The sequence below is a fragment of the Schistocerca gregaria genome, chromosome 3 (assembly GCF_023897955.1).
Source record: "Schistocerca gregaria isolate iqSchGreg1 chromosome 3, iqSchGreg1.2, whole genome shotgun sequence".
Lineage (NCBI taxonomy): Eukaryota > Metazoa > Arthropoda > Insecta > Orthoptera > Acrididae > Schistocerca > Schistocerca gregaria.
The window spans coordinates 738,080,058-738,103,711 of NC_064922.1; the positions used below are offsets into that span (position 1 = coordinate 738,080,058).

Consider the following 23,654-nt stretch of genomic DNA (forward strand, 5'->3'; position numbering starts at 1 on the left):
CCTCCCGCATGCCCACTATACGCCCTCGCTCAAAGTCCGTCAACTGCACATACGTTTCACGTCCACGCTGTCGCGGCATGCTACCAGTGTTAAAGACTGCGATGGAGCTCCGTATGCCACGGCACGACGGCGGCGGTGCACAAATGCTGCGCAGCTAGCGCCATTCGACGGCCAACACCGCGGTTCCTGGTGTGTCCACTGTGCCGTGCGTGTGATCATTGCTTCTACAGCCCTCTCGCAGTGTCCGGAGCAAGTATGGTGGGTCTGACACACCGGTGTCAATGTGTTCTTTTTTCCATTTCCAGGAGTGTATATATGAGTTTAGTTTCACTAAATTCAACTAATTCTGCACAACATTTAGTGACCTTTTAGTCCATTGTTTTGGTATCTCAATAGATTTAAATGGAATATCATGTTTGGCATACATGGCCACTCCCCACTCTGCAAAGAGCTCCTTGAAAAATAAACAGCTCATCTGTATCTCAGTATCTTCTTCAACAGCCGGGTTTTAATCATTCCAGGATGAATGATGTGCCCATTTATAACTTTGTAGTCTCGTAATAAAACTCTTATTTAAATGTTAAAGATTTCAGAAATTACATACATATTTTGTAGATTTTTGCTGAAATAATTTTTCTGTGTAATTCGCTTGTTATGTGTTTATGTATGGGCACAAACATGTTGTTGCTGTAATTTTAGTATGTAGAGTTACGAATGTTTTTGGTTGGGATATCTTGTATATTGATTTATGTTTTTATTTTATCCCTCTTGCTCACATTTTCCACTTTAAAGGGAAAAGATGTTTAATTTCTGCTGTGTATTTTTCATGCTATACTCTGTATTTATGTCATTTTGCTTGACAGTGCCGTTTTTATGGGGGTGTCAAATCTTTCAGTGTCACCATATATATCTACATTAAGTAATTTTTTTGTATAAATTTGTGAAAGGTACAATCACGGTGCTGTATCCGAAGAACTAGATCGGCAGTATCAGAGACTTCAGGAACGCTTTGTGGGACGCGAAACTGCATCCAGTTGCAATCCATGGTTTACAACATGGAATGCAAGCAAAAGCTCAGTAAGATACCAGCGAAGTCTTGGACAGTCTCCTGGAAGCCGGTTGAGTCATCTTGCTCGCCGTCGACAGTCATTCTCTTCGTGCAATTTGCAGCCTGCCAGTATTTCAGGAAAATTGCCCGGAGTTATGCACAGGAGTGCAATAGAGCGTCGTGTTATTATGGTAGATGCAAAGTAAGTAGCACTAAGTGAATTATAGTTTAAACATTGTACACTTTTTGTTTTTTATTTACTCATTTCACTTCGGTTTAAGATGACTCAGAAAATACAGCCTTTATTTTAATGCTCAGTTGAAATGTACTATTATTGGAACACAGGACATTAACAGTGATTATTTGAGTGGAATAGATTTCAAGGTCATGTCATTGTGCTTTATGCTGCTAGCCTGCAGCACTTTCAGCTTTTTAATGTAATATGTTCATGCTCCAATTTTATGGCAGGTAGAGTAGGTGCTATTCTCACAGGTTCAGGGTGGTGCAAAAAGAACGTGTGAACTACAAGCTAATGTGATTACCTTTATTTTTATTACATTTAAAATGCATTTGCACCAATGTACTCTAAAGTTATCCAGTTTAAGAACTGCAGTTACTTTCTTAAAGATAACATTTCGTCAGAAAGATCTTCATACACATACATTAGAAGCCTTTCTTTAACTTAACACATATTGCAACCTTCAAATCATCGATTGAACAAGGTTTGTGGTATTAAACATGGCATTTCAAATGACTCCACACCCGAAAATGTTGGAAACAGACAGATCTGGTAAGCATGCAGACTAGTGGAGATCGCCAAAACATATGATCGAGTATTGAGGAAATATTTCTGACAACTGTTGTGGATGCATTAGCCATGTGGATTATAGCTCCATCTTGTTGGAGCCACATTTCCACCATGTTTGTTCCCAAAGCCTCAAGTTGTGGCCACAAGAAATTGCGTAGCACTGCAACATAACATTCAGAAATTACTGTCACACAAGTGCCACCTTCTACAAAAAAAAATAAGCCCCAATGATCTCCACTCTGGGAACTCCACACCACATGGTCATTTTGCACTGTACAGTGGTTTGTGATACAATTCTTTTGAATAGTCTGTTGCCCAATAGTGACAGTTCTGCTTATTTATAAAACCATCCAAGCGAAAGAAAGCTTCATTGCATTATCAAAACAATATCAGCTGCAAGAACACCAAGCATTCTCTCACAGAACAGTCTCCTTTTGTCAAAAGCACATTTGTGATGCTTCTATACCATCATTATTTTATCTATCCAATTATTTTATCTATCCAATTAAATAATCTTGTCAATAATAATTGTTTTTGTAGTTACATTATGTGATAAGGATGGAAATGTAACTCACAGTTCAGGATGCACTGTTGCAAGTGATGAGACACGCCCAAATGTGGAGCACTCTGCACAGTGGAGTGAGGAGACCTTGAATAATAGACACATTCACTTTGTTGTCATTTTCTGGAGTCCACACAGTACAAGAACAACCAGCTGCCTGGATTGACAACTGATCCAGGTGTGCAGAAGGAGTTAACCAAATGAAATATTGTGTTGTGATAAGGTATCATACCATTACGCTCAGCACTGAACTGTGTACAGAAAAGCCGTTAAACGGCGATAAAAGATTCATCACTTTTGAAATAATATTCAACAGTGAAAACAAGACGAGTTCCACTGCGCCATTGTTACTGAAATGAATGCCACAACAGACAAAATTACAGCACTTGGGGGATGATTGACCACTCCCTTTCACTTCTCCTCTGAAACTCAAATCCATGCGTTCATTTTGCATCACCCTGTACCAAGGTATGTGGGAATTTATAGCAATGAACTGGTAAGTGTAGCAGACAGTGAGATATGGACAATAATACACACTGTAGCACAATGTGAGCTTTCACCAAAATGTAATAATACCTCACTGTTGCAGCACAAAGCAATGAGTTATTGAAAGAAGGAGCAATTGGAAGTTGCAGAGTTGTGATGTCAGCATATTTCAGCTTATTAGGAAATGTTCTTGTTGCACAAATAACATAAAGGTTTACTAAACCCACAAGAATACCCTTTAATCAACTTCACTGATATTTCAGCATGACCACTAGAATGCTTTGATTTTGAAGGTTTTATTATGAATTTTACTTTTTTTTGTATCAGCAACATACCTAAGTACTGAGGTATTTGTCATACTACATGCATCTATTACCAATGTTTCATCTACACTTAAAGCTATCTTCTCCTCTTTCTTTCTAGTTCTTTCAGCCCCCCCTTTCACAATATCATGTATTGTTTTTATTTTGTTGCCTGATGTTGCTATCTTCTTTTCATAGTGCATTTTCTTAGATGTCTGGATTATTTTCTTTAATGTTATGCAGTATTGATTGTAATGAACTAAATCATCATCATTGGAGCTGTCCCTGGCTGAAAGATAACAATTTTCTTTTTTGCTACAAGAAATGTTATGCCTTGATTAATCCATGGTTTTCTTGTAGGCATTTGTTTAATCTGATTTACTTTTGGAGGAAAGCAGTTTTCAATCAAGATAATTACTTTATCAATGAATGTGTTGTATTTTTCATTCATCTCCTGAGCACTGTAAAATCTCTCCAGTTTAACATGCTTAGTTTTTACACTCGGAACAAGTAACTGCATATTGTGGTCTGGTAGGCTGTTGATTTTTTGGTTTTGTGATACCAGGTGATTATAATTAAAGTGAAGCCACTCAAGTTTAGGCTGCAATTATTATATGACAGTGAAGCTTGGTAGATACGCTAACACATTAATGTGGAACCTATTTACACTGGAAAGGGGGGGGGGGGGGGTAGACAAAACTAGTTACAATTTCTACTACCAGATGAAAATCTTACACTATACAGCATCTCCTCGACATCTCTGGTGCACATATTGAACAAATTATGTAAACAGAGTTAATAAAAAAAATCAGAATTATGTTTTTTCACTTGTTTGACCTTTCCTGCTCATTCCCATTCGTAAGCCATTTTATATGGAAACATTTGTATACATCTTTCTTGCATTCATAGTGCCAGATTTGCACCTGGTGACCAAAATTGGTATTAGTTTTTTGCCAGTGTAAATCAATTCTGCATTATTGATTTTGTTTGTTTGATTCTGAAAGGTGATTCTGAGCATCAGAATTGAAAGTGATTAGTATTTTCTTTTCAATAAGTCTCTTCTCCTTCCACGATTTTCATAAAATAAAGTCCGTGTAAAATACATCATTGTAGGACTTATTGTTTCACCAATTACTGCAGCTTAGCTTTTCAACATTTTCAATATCTAAAATCTACATGAATAGTGATTCAGTGATTTATTAGTCTTCTGTTACTCATTGATTAAAATAGCTCTTCCTTTTCTGGGTGGCGATGAACTTTTGTGATGGGCAAGTGAGTACAAACATCTTGTTTGAGCAGGACCTAAGCTCATAATAGCAAAAAAGTTTACATGAATTAATCTTTGTTCTTCTTTTGTGTTGTTATCTTGCTCATCTGTGGTTATACATAGTAATATGGTTCTCTCATGGTATTCTATACGACGTTGGTGGCTCCTACTGTGACATAAGAATTTTGGCCATCAATTTCCACCCACTGCCCAAGGAGTATTTCATACAAATAATAACAATCAAAAACAAACATTTTAACATACAGAACATTCTGGTCGAGAGTTACGAATTATTTAGGAATAAAGGGGATGACTCACTGAAAGGCAGAAGTGCTGCTTCGTCAATAGGTACACAAACAAAAGGTAGAGAGCTTGGCTAGCTTGCACTACCTGAAAAATCTTGCATGTTGTGCTCTGCTGCATGTTGTGCCACTGGATGTTCCACCTTGTTTTTGGCAACAGTTTGGTTGTCATACCAATGTAAAATGCTGTGCAGTGGTTGTGGCAGAGCTGGTATGTAACGTGGCTGATTTCACAGGTGTCCTGGCCTCTGTTGGGGCATGAGAAGCCTGTGACGGGGCTAGAGTAGGTGGTGCTGGATGGGTGGATTGGGTGGGTGTTGCATCTGGGTCTTTCACAGGGGTATGATCCTTATGGGAGGGGGTTGGGGGTGGTAGTAGCATAGGGGGTGGACTAGGATGTTGTGGAGGTTGGATGGGTGGTGGAACACCACTTTGGGAGAGGCTGTAAATATCTGGAGTATGATGTCCCTCATTTCAGGGCATGATGATAAATAATGAAAGCCCTGACAAAGGACATGATTCTGTCTTTCCAGTCCAGTTGGTATTTGATGACTGGGGGGCGGGGCTTTATGCTTGGTTCTCGGAACAGATGTGAGGATCCTGATCCTGATCCCGATCCTGATCCTGATCCTGATCCTGTGCGTGTGCGTGTGTGTGTGTGTGTGTGTGTGTGTGTGTGTGTGTGTGTGTGTGTGTGTGTGTGTGTGTTTCCTTCCTACGAGCTTGAAAAAGAAAGTGAATTCCAAAAGCTAGCCAGACTCTGTACCTTTTGTTTGTGTACTGTCGGCGACACAGCGCTTCTGCCTTTCAGTGAATGGTCTCCTTTAATCATAAATAATTCGTAAAACAAATATTTTAATGTGTGTAAGATATCATGTACATATAAATAACAACTTTTTGAGCTGTTGTTATCCAATTTAATCGTTATTAAAATTGTAATAAAATTAGTTGTACACACATTTGTTAATTTGTAGACAATGAAGATAACAGATAATTTCACATCTCTAAAAGTTTATGATAAAATTCTCAAATTTGAATCAGACAAATTCTGTACCCACACAATTTGGTTAAAAAATATTATCAATGGCTGTCTTAGAGAATTTAAGTATCCTAGTTGGAAAGTTTACTGTAGGTGGTTGACTGATAATGTTACCGACTGTAATGAATGTTTACTGGAAGACTTTTTAAGATGATCTATGTAGTCACAGGCAACCACAATTTCTTTGTTTTTCACTGTTAAATAGACCAGTATGGCTTTTTTACATCTACATCTATACTCTGCAAACCACTGTGAGATGCATGATAGAGAGTACATCCCATTGAAGCAGTTATTAGGGTTTCTTCCTGTTCAATTCACATATGGTGTGCTGGAAGAATGATCGTTTGAATGCTTCCGTGTGTGCAGTAATTATTCTAACCGTATCTTCATGATACCTATGTGAGGGATATGTAGGGGTTGTAGTATGTTCCTAGAGTAATCATTTAAAGTTGGTGCATAAAACTTTGTTAGTAGACTTTCTTGGGATAGTTTACGCCTATGTTCAAGAGTCTTCCAGTTCAGTTCCTTCAGTATCGCTCTGTCATGCTCCTACGGATTAAGCAAACCTATGATCAATCATATTAGCCTTCTCTGTATGTATTCAATGTCCCTGTTAGTCCTATTTGGAACGGGACCCACACTCTTGATTCTAGAACTGGTTGCGTGAGTGATTTGTAAGCAGTCTCCATTGTAGACTGATTGTATTCCCCCATATTCTACCAATAAACTGAAGTCTACTGCCTGCTTTACCCACAACTGAACCTATGTGATCATTCCATTTCATATCCCTGCAGAGCGTTACATCCAGGTATTTGTGTGAGTTGGCAGATTCCAACAGTGACTCATTGATATTATAGTCATAGGACTACATTGTTTTATTTTGTGAAGTGCAAAATTTTACATTTCTGAACACTTAAAGCAAGTAGTCTATCTCTGCACCACATTGATATCTTATCAAGATCTGACTGAATATTTATACAGTTTCTTTCAGGTAGCACTTCATTATAGATAACTGCATCATTTGCAAAAAGACTGGTTTTACTGTTATCATTGTCTGCTAGTTCATTAATATACAATATAAACAGCAAGGGTCCCAACACATTTCCCTGGGGACACACCCAAAGTTACTTCTACATATGATGATGACTGTCCATCCAAGATAATATTCTATGCCCCCCCCCCCTCCCAAAAAATCTCAATCCGTCACAAATTTCACTTGATACCCCATATGATCATACTTCTTACAATAAGCGTAGGTGCGGTTCTGAGTCAAATGCTTTTCGGGAATCAAGGATCACTGTGTCTCACTTGAGACAGTGCATTCCCCTAAGTTACAGGGTGTTTCAAAAATGACCGGTATATTTGAAACGGCAATAAAAACTAAACAAGCAGCGATAGAAATACACAGTTTGTTGCAATATGCTTGGGACAACAGTACATTTTCAGGCGGACAAACTTTCGAAATTACAGTAGTTACAATTTTCGACAACAGATGGTGCTGCAAGTGATGTGAAAGATATAGAAGACAACACAGTCTGTGGGTGCGCCATTCTGTACGTCGTCTTTCTGCTGTAAGCGTGTGCTGTTCACAACGTGCAAGTGTGCTGTGGACAACATGGTTTATTCCTTAGAACAGAGAATTTTTCTGGTGTTGGAATTCCACCGCCTAGAACACAGTGTCGTTGCAACAAGACACGAAGTTTTCAACGGAGGTTTAATGTAACCAAAGGACCGAAAAGCGATACAATAATGGATCTGTTTGAAAAATTTCAATGGACTGGGAACGTGACGGATGAACGTGCTGGAAAGGTAGGGCGACCGCGTACGGCAACCACAGAGGGCAACGCGCAGCTAGTGCAGCAGGTGATCCAACAGCGGCCTCAGGTTTCCGTTCGCCGTGTTGCAGCTGCGGTCCAAATGACGCCAACGTCCACATATCATCTCATGCGCCAGAGTTTACACCTCTATCCATACAAAATTCAAACGCGGCAACCCCTCAGCGCCGCTACCATTGCTGCACGAGAGACATTCGCTAACGATATAGTGCACAGGATTGATGACGGCGATATGCATGTGGGCAGCATTTGGTTTACTGACGAAGCTTATTTTTCCCTGGACGGCTTCGTCAATAAACAGAACTGGCGCATATGGGGAACCGAAAAGTCCCATGTTGCAGTCCCATCGTCCCTGCATCCTCAAAATGTACTGGTCTGGGCCGCCATTTCTTCCAAAGGAATAATTGGCCCATTTTTCAGATCCGAACTGATTACTGCATCACGCTATCTGGACATTCTTCGTGAATTTGTGGCGGTACAAACTGCCTTAGACGACACTGCGATCACCTCGTGGTTTATGCAAGATGGTGCCCGGCCACATCGCACGGCCGACGTCTTTAATTCCTGAATGAATATTTCAATGATCGTGTGATTGCTTTGGGCTATCCGAAACTTACAGGAGGCGGCATGGATTGGCCTCCCTATTCGCCAGACATGAACCCCTGTGACTTCTTTCTGTGGGGACACTTGAAAGACCAGGTGTACCGCCAGAATCCAGAAACAATTGAACAGCTGAAGCAGTACATCTCATTTGCATGTGAAGCCATTCCGCCAGACACGTTGTCAAAGGTTTCGGGTAATTTCATTCAGAGACTACGCCATATTATTGCTACGCATGGTGGATATGTGGAAAATATCGTACTATAGAGTTTCCCAGACCGCAGCGCCATCTGTTGTTGACAATTGTAGCTACTGTAATTTCAAAAGTTTGTCTGCCTGAAAATGTACTGTTATCCCAAGCATATTGCAACAAACGGTATATTTCTATCGCTGCTCGTTTAGTTTGTATTGCCTTTTCAAATATACCGGTCATTTTTGAAACACCCTGTATCTGCTATTAGCCCAGACAGTTTTCCCTTTCCTAGTGTAGTCTCATCTATTGATAGTATCTGCAGGAATCAAACCAATGTGAGACACCATAGCTGATACAAGCAGCCTTTCCAACTTAAAATTAAGTCTTGTGATGGAAGACTTCAAGTGAGGTCAATCATGGCATCCCAAAAGAGACACAAATCTGACATTGGTATGCTTCATTGCTGTCACTATCTTTCTCAAATCACACTTTATAGAATAGATGGAATCTCTGTCAGTACCTCTCACTATGACCAAGATATCTTCCTTTGTAAATTCTTTACATAATGGGTCTTCATCCTATATCCCGTAATCAAGACCACCACTAGATTGAAAAAAAGTTTGTGAACTGGTACTCTGGACTTATATCACCCTGCAACAGTTGGCCAACACCTCTATCATGTGAACTACCTAACAACAATATTTTCTTTGTTCTTAAAGGTTTTTCTACCTTCTTATTTCTCAGATTCTTTTTGAAAGTTTGTTGTGCTCTTTCTACAGCTGCATATATTTGAGGCTCATCTGTGTCTGACTGGTGCAACAAGATAAATCTATTTTTCACATTGATCCTAACAATGTCTCATACAGTCTTCTGTCAGTTACTTCTATTGCTGTAGCCACTTCCCACATCTTTGTACCTATCTCCCTCCTTAACCTGGCCAGATCTTTCCTTTAGTTAGCTCGAAGAACTGTAATACCAGGCCTCATTTATTTTGCCACTACCCACAATACGGTACACCTATGGATAAAGCTAAGGAAATCATCTTACCACACCCTATCCTAAGGCAAGTCAAGCACTTCTCACTCATGGTAAACTACATGATTATGCTTAGAATAAATTGATGAGTATTGAATAAACTGGAAGAATTTGTTCAGAAAATTAAGCCTAAGATCAAGAAATACTTTACAGCTTTGCCAAACCAGGAGATTTAAAATTTTACTATTTCCCCTTAATGTATATTAGATAATAAAATGATTAATATTATTTAGTTATAGAGAACAGAAATAAAGAACAGTGTCCCTGTTTGTCCTAACTAGAAATGTAATTGAAAACAAATGTAGGTCAAAAATATGCAATTTGCTGCCTTCACAAACTTTTCAATACTTTGTCATGATACGTATAAAAGAGTGAAACCTTTGACAGTTGCTTTACAAAACACATGAATAGATCTATAGCCTGTCTAATGTTCACTTAAATAACTTTTATTGCAAGGTTAATCACCTTTTTTTCCCACGAGTACTTATAAACAAACATATGGCTGCCTCCAGTGCTGCCAACTCTCTCAGTAATGCTCATTTAATTTAAATGAGATACAGTGAAATGACATTACAAAACGTATTACGATGCTAATTCTAATTGCACATTAACCTAAAACATTAAAAGTTTATGTGAAGATTATATAATAGAAGGAGTTGCCCAATAGAAAGTGCTTTAATTCAGTCGTAAGCTCAATTACATTATCTACATGGCATTTAGTGCGCTCAGGTAGGTTGTCAAATACATATGTATGCATGTATTTGGTTCCATTCAGGACTAACATTAACTCCTCAAGGTCTTTGTAGAGGTTGTTTTTGGTTCTATTATTATATTCATGGTTTTCCACTATTTTTATATTGAAGGAATATTTTAATGACAAAGGACGTTAATGAATATATGTATTGTGAAGTAGTAGTCGGAATACCTAATTTTTTGAAGAGGATCTTTGCAGGATGTTCCTGAATTAACAGCAGATATAATTCTTATATCACACTTGTGTAGTTTGAAAATACTATCCCTGTAACTTGAATTTCCCCAGAAAAAAAATCTTTACTTATTAATGTGGACATGAAAAATTCACATATTTGCAATAAATGTTAATATAGATGTGAATTCTACCTCAAAATGCAAGAACTCAAAATTATTTAATAGATGCTATTTCATAGTAAATTGTATCCAGATTAAAAATTTTATCAGAGATAGTTTGAAACAGCCTTATTTTCTTCATTGGAAATGTTACCAGTTTTTGGTTACTAATATTGCACATCACCTGACATAGTGTATTTTGGAAATATAATGTGCATAAGAACATGCTAGCAAAATAAAAAAGTACACAAATAAGATGACGTATCAGTATAGTCTATTCTCTGGTGCCATGCTAGTTGTGGGTGATAGGATACGCACTGCATGATGCAACTAAGTTGCATAATGGCTCTAAGCACTCGACCACAGTTCTTAAGGAACTGCAGGCTATCTGCTTAGGATGTGTTCATAGCTAAATTGTCTGCTACTGACAGAAAAAAAACCTTCTACACTTTTAGGGCTACCTTTGATCAGGTCATTCTATGTGTGAAGAACTTTCTTCATTTTCTTGGTTTGGTTTCACTGTCTCATTTCTTATTATGTTCAAAATAATTTTTTATGTTGTTGCTGACAGAGCTTATCTTTTCTTGAAGGTGCAAACATTTTGATGTTCAGATGATTTTGCATTAAATTTTACAGTACAGTTTTGCTTGGTATTCTGATCCCATTTGTAATCCAGAGTTTAGATGTGTTGATTAATTAAGAAAATAGTTTCAAAGTAGACTGTGTAACAGAAGACATTACATTTTTTTGTTTACAACAAGGGTGTTGTGTACTTCTTTCCAGCCTGTATTTCACAAATTCTTGAATACCTTAATCCTTTTTTATAAAATTTTTTACTCTTGTAGTTTTCCAATTCTTTTTATGTCATGCACTCTGATATTAAACATCACCACTATCATGGTCTAGGAGACTATTAACTATGGGGCTACACTATGACTTTGCAGTCTCATTGCATCTATAAAAACATTGTCAGTAGAAGAGCTGCTGGTTCTCAGAACTCTTGTTGAAAATTGTATGAGGGGAACTAGATTACATGAACTGGCAAGAGTCTCGAGTATAACTCTAGATTAGATATGCTCTAAAACATTCAAATTAAAATCTCCACCTAATGTTACCTTATAGTATTTGGAAGTCGCCGCGTGGTCTGACGCACATTGCCATGGTTGGCGCAGCTACCCCCGTTGGAGGTTCGAGTCCTCCCTGGAGCATGGGTGTGTGTGTTGTCCTTAGTGTAAGTTAGTTTAAGATAGATTAGTGTGTAAGCCTAGGGACCGATGATCTTAGCAGTTTGGTCCAATAGAAACTTAACACAAATTTCCAAAATTTGGAAGTCAAAAAGTTAAATAATGCATCAAGTTGTTTTATAAATAAATCAAAATTACAAGATGGAGTCCTGTACATTGTGACTTATTATTAACTGTCCACAACACAGGCTTCAAAATCCTGAGCCCTCTAAACTCTACGAGTATCAATGTTTTCATGTTTATCATCCTTTCTCATGTTAATGACAACTCCCCCTTTCTTCACACCTAACCTACCTTAACTGAATGCTAAGTTATATCTATCCATTTTCAGCCTTCTTGTATCTATTGTCAAATGGTTTTTAAAAACATGTATTAGAGCTATGTGATTTGCAGACTGCATTTCATCTAAAGACACCAGAATTTCATCGATTTTGGTTTTTGGTTCTCTAATATTTTGATGCTGTACATTTAAATTTAATCTCTCTTTTACCTTCATGTATTTTAGGCTGAAAATTAAACAATGGAAACTCCAGGTAGGAATAACAATGATTTAGGAAAAGATGGATTGCTACTTACTGTAAAGACAACACGTTAAGTTGCAGGCAGGCACCATAAAAACTTATACATAAGCATTCAGCTGTAGCTGTCATCAGAAAAAGAGAAACACACACCATTCATTCACTGGAGCAAGCACACCTCATGCACACGACTGCAATCTCCAACAACTCGGGTCGTAATGCAACTGTCAATGTGGGATGCAAGAAGCAGTCTGAAGGGTGTCGAGAAGGGGAAGTGATATTAGTGTGTGGGTGGGAAGAGAGACAAATGCAGTGGAGTGTGCAGGGACTAGACTGCCAACAGATGCAGCCTCATGAGGTTGTGGGACAGGGATGTGGGGAAAAAAGAAGCTGAAAAGGAGAGGAGTGGGAAAAGATGGGCGGATGCATTGGCAGAGGGTTGCAAATAAACAGGTTGGGAGATAAGAATGGGAAGGAGAGAAGACAGAGGAGGTGGAAACTTTTGAATGGAGGGTGTAGGGACAATATGTTACTGTAAGGTGATGCTGGGATAATTATGGGAATGTAGAATGTGTTGTAAGGATAACTGCGCAATTTAGAAAGCTGCTGGTGGAGGGGATAATACATATGGCTCAGGTGGTGAAGGAGCCACTGAAATCAAGTCTGTTATGTTCAACTGCATGTTGTGACAGGGTGGTCTACTGTGCTCTTGGCTGCAGTTTGGCAGTGGCCATTCATCTTGGTGGACAGCTTGTTGATAGTCATAACAATATTAAAAGCTGTGCAATGATTGCAGCAGAGCTGGTAAATGACATGGCTGCTTTCGCAGGTGGCCAGGTCCCTGATGGGGTAGGGTAAAACTGTGACAAGACTGGAATAGGAAGTGCTAGTTGGGTGGATTGGGTAGGTCTTGCACCTGGATCTTTCAGTGGGATATGATCCTTTTCGTAAGGGAATGGGATTGGAATTGGGTGTGGGAGTGACATAGGGATGGACCAGGATGTCGTAAAGGTTGGGTGGATGACAGAGCACCACTTCAGGAGAAGTGGGGAAGATCTTGGGTTGGAATCCCTCATTTCAGGGCACAATGATAGGTAATGGAAGCCCTGTCGAAGGGTGTGGTTATGTTGATCCAGTCCAGAGTGGTACTGGATGATGAAGGGGGCACTCCTTTGTGGCTGGTTCTTGAGGGTGGCGGGTTTATTTGGAGTGTGATGTGAAATGGCACAGGAGATATGTTTGCAGACAAGGTCTGGAGCCTTGGTGAAGCCCTCGGCATACTGGGCAAGAAAGTTCTTGTTACTGCAGGTGCACCGTCCCCAGGTAGTCAGGCAGTATGGAGAGGGATTTTGTGGTGTGAAACTGATGACAGCTGTCAAAATGCAGGTACTGTTGATGGTTGGTGGGTTTAACATGGACAGAGGTGCAGATGAAGTTGTGAGAGGAGGAGATCAATATCTAGGTACTGTTGATGGGTTTAATGTGAACGGAGGTGCAGATGGAGTCATCAGAGAGGAGATGGTCAACGTCTAGGTAGGTGACGTTCTGGGTTGAGGAGAACCAGGTGAAGCAAATGAGAGAGAATGCATTAAAGATTGTGAAGGAATGAGGATAGAGTGTCTTTGCTGTGAGTTTGGATCATGAAGATATTATCAATGAACCTAAACCAGGCTAGGGTTTTGGCATTTTCGGGGCTAGGAAGGTCTCCTCTACATTACCCATAAACAGGTCGGCACAGGGGGTGCCATGCGAGTGCCCATGACTGTGATGAGGATATATTTGTATACCTTCCCTTTAAAGGAGAAGTAGTTGTGGGTTACGATAAAGTTAATAAGGTGTATGAGGAATGAGATAATGGTTTTGGAACCTGATGGACGTTAGGGAAGTTATTGTTCAATAGCAGTCAGACTATGAGCATGAGGGTTGTTGGTGTATGGGGAGGTGGCATCAACAGTGACGAGTAGGGATCCAGGAGGTAAAGGGATGGAAATGGTGGAGAGTCGGTGAAGGAAGTGATTGTTATCTTTGACATAGGAGGCTAGATTATGGGCAGCTGGTTGGAGGTATCGATCGGTGAGGCCCGAATTTCTTTCGGTATGGGCACAATAACCGACCGCAATGGGGCATCCAGAATTGTTGGGTTTGTGGATTTTGGGGAGCATGTTCAAGCCTGCACCTAACAGAACCAGTTGATCTAACTCCATATTACCCATCTCAAAGAGGTTTTCAAACGAGCCAATCAAAAGGCCTCCAAACAAGAATAAACTCAACATTTGTATAGCTATCTATACCACGTCGTTCTTCATAATGTAGCCATAGCCCCAGTCAGCACTGTTTCCTGCTCCATCTACTATTACAACATTATATTCCTTTCCAAAATCTGTGCACAAACAACCTAGTGTATATCCCCTATCACCTGGCCAAGACTTGCTCTTGACTTGAAAAAATTTGGGACCTAATACTTGTTTCCTAGCACTCCATATAATATTTGACGTATAGTTCTTCCATGCTTGCTGTACCTTTGCCACTCGTTCATCTACTGATGTTAAAGTTTAAGTTTGTGCTTCTTGCTTCTGATTGGACACTGGTCTCTGGTACAAGGATTTCTTCTCCAACGAGACCCACTAATGTGCAATACTTTTGGCATATGGCTATCTGTATGCAACATAGTGGAAGGTATCACCCAGTTTTCTAATGAGAAGACAGTTCATTAATTTTCCAGGAGAAAATGACCACTAAGTGGGAAATGCTCAGGACGCTAGTCAGCATCTCAGCTTTTGTACAGAATAGTCATCAACCTGTCTGGAATCAGCCATTTATCTGTAGGATGTTTTCAGGCTACATCTGTTTGCACACTTTTTTATTGACATTTTCACTAATTTCTTTTTATTTCTTCTTTGATGAACTTTAATTTAGCATAATTATGCTTTTAATATAGGTTTTAATGACATCCCTCTTGTGTGCTGCTTGTGTCAGTGCTATTTGTTTTCAGCTGTACTGTGTAGAGAGTGATTGAAAACATGTTTTTTCTCTTTATTTTCTCCCACCTCCCTCCCCTCCTCCTATTTGACAGCAGTATTTGCTTTACCATATATAGCATATCATATTCGCTGTAGTTGTTAATAGCTCACTGCACCATCAATCTCTTGGCATGGTATGTTTTCTGCTGTACAATTGGATTTGATAATCACCTGTATTCTCCACAGAAGAGACAACTGATACCATTCTAATGTGCTTTATTTCACCTCATGTATATTGTACATTTATGTCATTTACTGCCTGGACAAGAGATAATTGGGCACTGCAGTTTCTTAGGGTAATAGAAAAATAATTACTAAAATAAGTTGCTAATTGGGTCTTCACCTTGCAGTGGTTTTGTTTTTCTTTTTGTGTATACTGTGTTTTTAAAAATGAGTATGATTGCTACCTAGACTTCTTTCTGAAATGAGTGCTAAATGATAAATTAACTCATTTGGAATAGCTCTGTCCTCCCCCCTGCCCCATGCGCATGTGCTTGTGTGCGCACATCGTGTTCACCTATATTCAGATTAATTTTGTATTTAACTTATGAGATTTTTTTGGTTCTCTCAATAGTTCCAAACACAGTCACAATTATTAATAAAAACAGACTTGTTGTGGATCTCAAGTACTCTGTTTGCTGTTAAACTAGTGTTGTTCACCATGTTTGTTTTTATGAAATGGATCTCATAAACATTAGTAACCTCTGGAAGATGGAAGTGTGTGTGTGTGTGTGTGTGTGTGTGTGTGTGTGTGAGAGAGAGAGAGAGAGAGAGAGAGAGAGAGAGAGAGAGAGAGAGAGACTAGTTCCTGATTTTACTGTTTTGTATTATAGGAAAGAAGAGAAACAACAGAAACATAAAATTAATAATCGCCGACTCCAGAGAAACACAATCTGTATAGGAGAAGATGATAGCAGGTTAAGAAGTTCAAGGAGAGCGCTCTTCCAGAGCCCAGTTGATGACAAGAAAGTTTCTTCTTATTTAAAACCCAGAACAGAATCCAATAATACGAAAACAGATGCTTGGGGAGGAACGACAAAGCTTGCAGAAAACAGAAGTCGCAATCTTAATGAAAATTTCAATATAAATGGAAAAAGAGTGATGTCTGATTCACAATCCCATCCAAGAAAGATTTCACGTAGACTGGTCTTTGATGCCTCTCAGCCAGTGGGGCATTCCTTATCACATAATGCAGAATTTAACCGACACTCATCAGTGAGCAGACAGCTGTCAGAAAAGAAGTCAAATTCGTCTTACGTTAATGGAAGCCATAGAAGCCAAGTATTTACACAGCCACTTTCTTCAAGTCAAGCAGCATCAAAGAGTAGAATAAGTGGCACATACAAGAAGGTAATTTTCCCACAAGCATAAACAGCTCTAATATATTTAACCAGTAATGCACTTAGTAAATGTTTGAAAGTTTTTGTGTGAACCAGTCTCTTTAATTTTTCAGAAATTATTGTGGGCTGTGGCTGAGGCTCTGAGGAGAAAGGGCATCACAATGACTCACCATCTTTTCCATCCTTGTGCGTCATCACTGACAAGGCTTCTTTTAAAGGTTGTAGGCAACACATTACTTGTACAGTCCAGAGAAGATACTTGTAAGACAACTAGTGAGCAGTTATTAGAAACTGCACTGCAGCATGTACATACTGTTGTTCAGAAAACAGAAGCTGGCTGCAGTTAATGATTGTAAAATCTGTTAAATTATATTAATTTTTATCCATATTTGAACTGACTTACCTGCAAAGTGAGATGCCTTATTCACTGTATTTGATGCAGAAACTGACAGTTTTAATGGAGTGTGATATCATATTTCCAGCTGCATCTCATTTTGACACCTCATGTATTGAAATATGTGTACAGCTCTCTCCAGAATGTGTGTGTGTGTGTGTGTGTGTGTGTGTGTGTGTGTGTGTGTGTGTGTGTGTGTGCGCGTGCAGCATACATAGTTATGCTTGTTGAAATGCATGCAGATTCCAAATTTGCATGTTTGTGCGTTTGTCAGAATATTTAACGATCTCATGAAATTGTCTTCAGGGAAGTACAGCAATGATTGTGTTCATAGTCCCTCCAGTGTAAAATACAAATATTTTTACTATATATTGTTTATTTGTTGAAATGAAATGTATTTAGAATTCATATGTTCACCTGAAAATTGAACCGAACTTCTAATTACCATGTTATACATTGTGTTGTGTGTGATGTCAGTAGGTGTTCAGTTGTTTTGTTATGATCAATGTGTGCATCTGGTAGTGTGTTGAGAGGTTATAACAGCCAAAGACTCAGTTAAAAATTGTGTTCATTAGTCAATTACTGTTCCCTCTTTTAAAAATAAAATGACAAGATTTTTGTATGCCTATATGAGATATATCTTTTATATTTAACTCAGCAGAAGGGTTTTAAACTAGCAGTTATCTTTTTAAGAAAACACTGAAGAGTTGTGGTAACATTGAGGCCTTATTTTGTGTACAGATATAAAACTGATTTTACTAGCCAACTTGAAATAAAATATTTTTATACTGTGAACATATTTGGGTTTCTCTCATTTTTTTTTTAATCACAAATATCATTCAACTTAATTCGATGGTTCAATATTTGACCCTTTTCTAACATATGTGTCTATCACAGCAAAATTACAAAGGTGCTGAATGACTGGCCAGTCTTCTCATGTCTTTAGGAGGCAAAATTCCAGGAAAGCAGATAAAAAATCTGTTCCTAGCTCTTCGAATTGTTAGTTCCTTTTTCAGGAGGGAAAGAGAGACTGATTTGAAGGAGGGGCATGTCACTCGAAACTGGGATGAAGAGGACCCACCTGTTGTGAGAATAAGGAGGAATCGAGCGAGGTGGCACAGTGGTTAGCACACTTGGCTCGCATTCAGGAGGACGACGGTTCAATTCTGCGTCCGACCATCCTGATTTAGGTTGTCCGTGATTTCCCGAAATCGCTCCAGGCAAATGCCGGGATGGTTCCTTTGAAAGGGCATGGCCAACTTCCTTCCCCATCCTTCCCTAATCCGATGAGACCGATGACCTCCCTGTTTGGTCTCTTCCCCAAAATAACCCAACCCAATAAGGAGGATCTGACCAAGGTAAATACTTATCATCCATTCTTCTGCCTTATAATTTTGCAGTTTCTGCTATATCTACGAGTAGCCTGATATCAATACATGCATCAGAGCCCAGAAGGGAAATGGGTGGTGCTGCAAGGCAGAAGGCCAACCTCTGGAAGAGAACACAAAACTGAGCCGTAGTCAAGCTAAAGTCTGTTGACGGATGCCAGGCAAGACACAGACTAGAACAAGCCCAAAGCAGCCTATGCAACAACAAGGTGAAAACAAAAACCTTTTCCACAGTGATGCCAACAGGCTAAGATCAAAGAGAGAGACATTCCTCATTGTGACCAGAGAGCACAACCAAGGCCCAAACGATGATGTTATCAAATGGTCAATAGTACAGTGACAATAGTAACATAGTATCAGATGTGAGCTCGGAACTGACCGACCATATGCTGGGCAGCCATATTTATTTCACTTGGCTGTACTGGCCAGCTGCAAGAAATACTATTTGCCAGTGTTTTCTTGAGGGGAAACAGGTGGTACACTCACTGAGTGAAGGTGCCCCTCTTTACCACAGCTGGTGCAAGATCTCCAGTCTCCTCGGGAGTGAGCAGAAAAATACAGCAGGAAAAAAACCAAAGTACAGCAGGCATGAAGTGAGCAGCTCCCATGACTGCCAGTAAGGAATGGCTGAAGGCTCGGATATAATAGAGATGTCATACGACGACACATCACTGTTGCTGCAGGCTAGGGGTTGTTTGACGTCTGCAATTCGAGGGTGGAACATATGGTGCCACCTTTGGCCCCCCATGAGTTATTCATTAACAATGTGCATATTACGAACCAGTTTGCGATTCGCAAGGTGTCCTCCAAAATGGGTTATCCAGTTTCAGTGCAACTGTGCAGACCTCTGGATCAGATGCCAGGTAAACCACAACACCATAAATCAAGGAGTTTGTCTACAAAGCCTTGAAACCCTGATTGGCACAAGAGAAATCACATTTTTGGCTGGTACATCCGAAGTCAGCGATGCAGGAGCAGTATGATGACCTGTGTCCATTTCCTCTGGTGGGCTTTCAAGTTCTGCAGAGCCTGACACCAGAGTTTACTCCTATGGTTTGTAATAGTAATTAAGTTTTACCTTAATGACGATGTAAATAAAACAGAAAGAAACTTCCACATGGGAAAAATATATTAAAAACAAAGATTCCAAGACTTACCAAGTGGGAAAGCGCCGGCAGACAGGCACATGAACAAAACACACAAACACACACACAGAATTACGAGCTTTCGCAACTGGCAGTTGCTTCGTCAGGAAAGAGGGAGGGAGAGGGAAAAATGAAAGGATGTGGGTTTTAAGGGAGAGGGTAAGGAGTCATTCCAATCCCGGGAGCGGAAAGACTTCCCTTAGGGGAAAAAAAAGGACAGGTGTACACTCGCACACACACACACACATATCCATCCGCACATACACAGACACAAGCAGACATATTTAAAGGCAAAGAGTGTGTGTGTTTGTGTGTTTTGTTCATGTGCCTGTCTGCCGGCGCTTTCCCGCTTGGTAAGTCTTGGAATCTTTGTTTTTAATGTAATTAAGTTTTACATTTGATATTAAACACGAGCAATGGTTATAAAACACCAGTGTACTAACTTTAGTAAAATATAATGTTATTTTGCCGTTCTCTCGTGAGTCATGAATCCAACATATTTAAAAACAAAAGTAGGTCTCATCATCATTCAATCATCTGAATTGTTTACCATTAAATACATTTGCCCACAAGACAGTCTCTATGTTATGTGGCAGACATTCAGTATATACAGTCATATTTTGGTGGCAGGTTGTTGTGGCTTACAAGAAACAGGAATCTTAATTTTACCACCAATGATAGAATGCAATGGTATCAATTATAAGGAAAAATATCTTTTTGTGGGATAAGCATCAGATGGATGTTACGATTATACATTGTTGATCATTACAAATACAACACTAATGAAATTTTCCGTATTGCGAACGTACAGAAGGAAGAATACATGATTAAATTTGTAGGCTGCAAAATTAAGTACGTAGATGTACCACCTGTGCCAGTAACAATGGCTCTTACTCAACTGAGCATAGAGTAATACTGAGTCTGGATGACTGCTCTTTAAACTCTATGCCAAGAGTTCATCAGTCTTAGTTACTGGTGAGTGTTTGCTTACTAATTTCTTGCCAGCTCATGACCAGAATTTTTAAGTGGGTCAAAGATCTAGAGAATGTGCTGGTCAGTGCAACAGTCGAACAGTTTCTGTATCTAGATAGCTCAAGACAGTACAGGCAATTTTCAGTCTTGCATTATCTTGTTGAGAGATAACATCACCGATCTCAAAGATAGGGCACAGCCTATGGCCTTAGTATGTCATAAGTGTAACTACAGGCTTTGTGAACCATGGATGGTCATGTTGTGTACCCAATGACACTCTGTGCCAGTGATGACAAATGCAATCTGTAATACTTGTTCTCCTCAGGGCTTCCCCCCATGAGCGAGTCCATCATGACGCTGTATACCAAACTGGGAGTCATCTGAAAAGATGGTGCAGTGCCACAATAAATTTTTCACTTTGCAGAGGAGTGTGTGCTGATCTGAAACTTCCTGCCATATTAAAGTTGTGTGCCAGACCAAGACTTGAACTTCGGATCTTTGCCTTTTGTGGACAAGTGCTGTATCTTCGAAGCTACCATTTCTTCCAGGAGTGCTAGTCGTGCAAGTTCCGCAAGAGAGCTTCTATGAAGTTTGGAAACTAGGAGTTGGGATAGGGGCAGGAGTGAAGCTGTGAGGACGGCTCCTGAGTTGTGCTTGGGTACCTCAGTTAGTAGAGCACTTGCGCATAAAAGGCAAATGTTCTGAGTTTGAGCCTCAGTCTGGCACACAGTTTTAATCTGCGAGGAAGTTTCATATCAGTACACACCCTGCTTCAGAGTGAAAAATTCATTCTGGAAACATCTCCCAGATTGTGGCTAAGTCACATCTCTGCAATATCCTTTTTTCCAGCAGTGCTACTCCTGTAAGACTCGCAGGTGGGATCTGTGAAGTCGGAAAAGTGGGAGATGAGGTGCTGGCAGAAGTAAAGCTGTGAGGACAGGTTGTGAGTTGTGCTTTGGTAGCTTAGTCATTAGAGCACTTGCCCATGAAAGGAAAAGATCTCTCGTTCGAGTCTCGGTCCAGCAAACAGTTTTAATCTTTCAGGTAGTTTCACAGTGTAGTGCCACTTCTAGGTCCACTGTTGTTGGGCGCACTCCTTTGCTGCCACATCAAAGTCACTGTACTGACAGTCCATTGTACTCCAATTCACGTTGTCTGTGTGGATACTCGTCTTGCTGCAAACAAGACTACTTCCTGACTCAAGGTGTGTGAAGTCACTGTACAACCCTGTTAGGGCAGTTGAGATCCTGTGTGGTGTGGAGTATGGTTCTACTGAACCAATCAGTTCCATATTTGCGTGACAGTTGCAGGATTCCGAGCAATGCGAGAAGCAATGTTGAAGAATAATAAAGCTCAAACCTGCTGCGTCATGAAGCTATCATTGTCAAACTACGAAACTTTTGCTAGACATTTTTTCTTCTTACAGGAAGTAAAACATGATATATCACAACCACCCAACATTCAAATATGATTTATGAATGATAAACCTACTGCATAACATTTCTGTAGTGCAGAATGAAGATGGCATTATTCTTACCTAGTTTGCAAAGTAGAGCTGCAATGCAAATATTTTGCATGCCCAAGCATGCTGCCCTTCTGGTGTCACAATTTTAATAGTCAGTCAGCAGTGTATGTGACACGGAAAACTTACTAGTGTGGTGTCTCTGGCCCCCTTGACATACTTCAGTAATACCAGATTTGTGTAATTATAGGAGCTTACTTTGATTGATCTTCGAAAATTTCAATAACTGCAGCAGAACAGATGTATTTCTATTGTGAATTAGTATACATCAGGACAGAGTTAAAAAATATGGATGGTAGCTCAAATTATTCTTCTGATGAGAAACTTTTTCCATTCTTATGCACTTGTTTCCATTATTCATTCAAATATCCCAAAGGTAATGGTAACTCAAAATGTACGAGTGAAGAACACAAGAGCAGCATACATGTTATGTTCAAATTTAGAACATGTTTAAAATTTCAGATTAGATCGGTCAGTTCATTATAGGGCAGCTAAGAGTGTGATTACTCCAAATAAGAATTTCTTTGCGTGTCGAAAATGATAATATATTTGAGGTTCTAAGGGCATGAATGTTATTTGTTTATATTTTTCTATGATGCTATCAGAGTAACGGGTGTTTGGAAAGTACAAGCAGGAACACAGCTCATGAGAGCATTCCAAACATGTATATATGCAACACAGTTTGGAAGATTGAGCTGCCTTCTTCAGCCACTGGATCATTCGTTTTATATTCGCACATGAGATGACCACTGTGAGATTGGGTATAACCATATTGTTGGACAAAATCACATGTTACACTGGCATGTGTGTGTGTGTGTGTCACCATGTGTCAGTCTCCACACTCCAGTATACAGTCACCTCCAAAAGTATTTCTTTCATCATTGTTTAATAGATGATTACAGGCCCTGGTTTACTGCCAAAACACGTACATCTTCTGTGACTTTGGAAGTTAACTAGTGTTTATCTGTGAAATTAACAGTAGCACTTAGATCAGCTGTTCATTGCACATGTTGTTGGTTGTGTTCATTGTAAACCCTGTGATGAACGGTGAACATTACAGACATTGCTAGTCTTTTCACTTACCTAGTATTTTCTTTAAGCATTCAGCACCCATTTCCAACTGGTATAACCCTTCTGATGGCTACAGCAAGGACAGGCAGTCGTTGGCATGGTGTCATAGTTCTATTCCTTCACATGTAATAACATCAAATATTGATCAGTTGAGTCTGTCATAATTGCTGGCCATATTTGGCTGAATGTTCTGGATGGTGATCTGTGGTTTGAAATTATTAGCACAGTCTATGAACAATACAACAACAAAACTTTTTGTCTAATTAATGCTATTTCCACATCATTTGACCACGCCGGTTATCACTCTCCAATCTACTTCCTGCAAGTCTGCTATCCCGCCACAAAACGACATCCATTTTTATAACTCCACACCACTCAGAAATGGAACAACTGACCCATATTACCTGCCAGCTACCAATAAACTGAGAATATCTCCCCTCTGTCTTTTCAGTCCTCCTGTGCTATTCAATATCTTTG

The 23,654-nt window shown here is 39.6% G+C and overlaps 1 protein-coding gene across 1 annotated transcript in view; it reads left to right on the forward strand.

The window, feature by feature from the left end:
- The window catches only part of LOC126353809 (uncharacterized), a 93,610-nt gene extending 75,732 nt beyond the window's left edge, over positions 1-17,878 (forward strand). Inside the window, exons 4-6 of the mRNA XM_050002907.1 lie at positions 948-1,250; positions 16,179-16,695; positions 16,799-17,878. Of these exons, the coding sequence (XP_049858864.1) occupies positions 948-1,250; positions 16,179-16,695; positions 16,799-17,032 (1,054 nt within the window). The 3' untranslated portion in view covers positions 17,033-17,878. The remainder of the gene's footprint in view (positions 1-947; positions 1,251-16,178; positions 16,696-16,798) is intronic.
- The last annotated feature ends 5,776 nt before the right edge of the window (positions 17,879-23,654 follow it).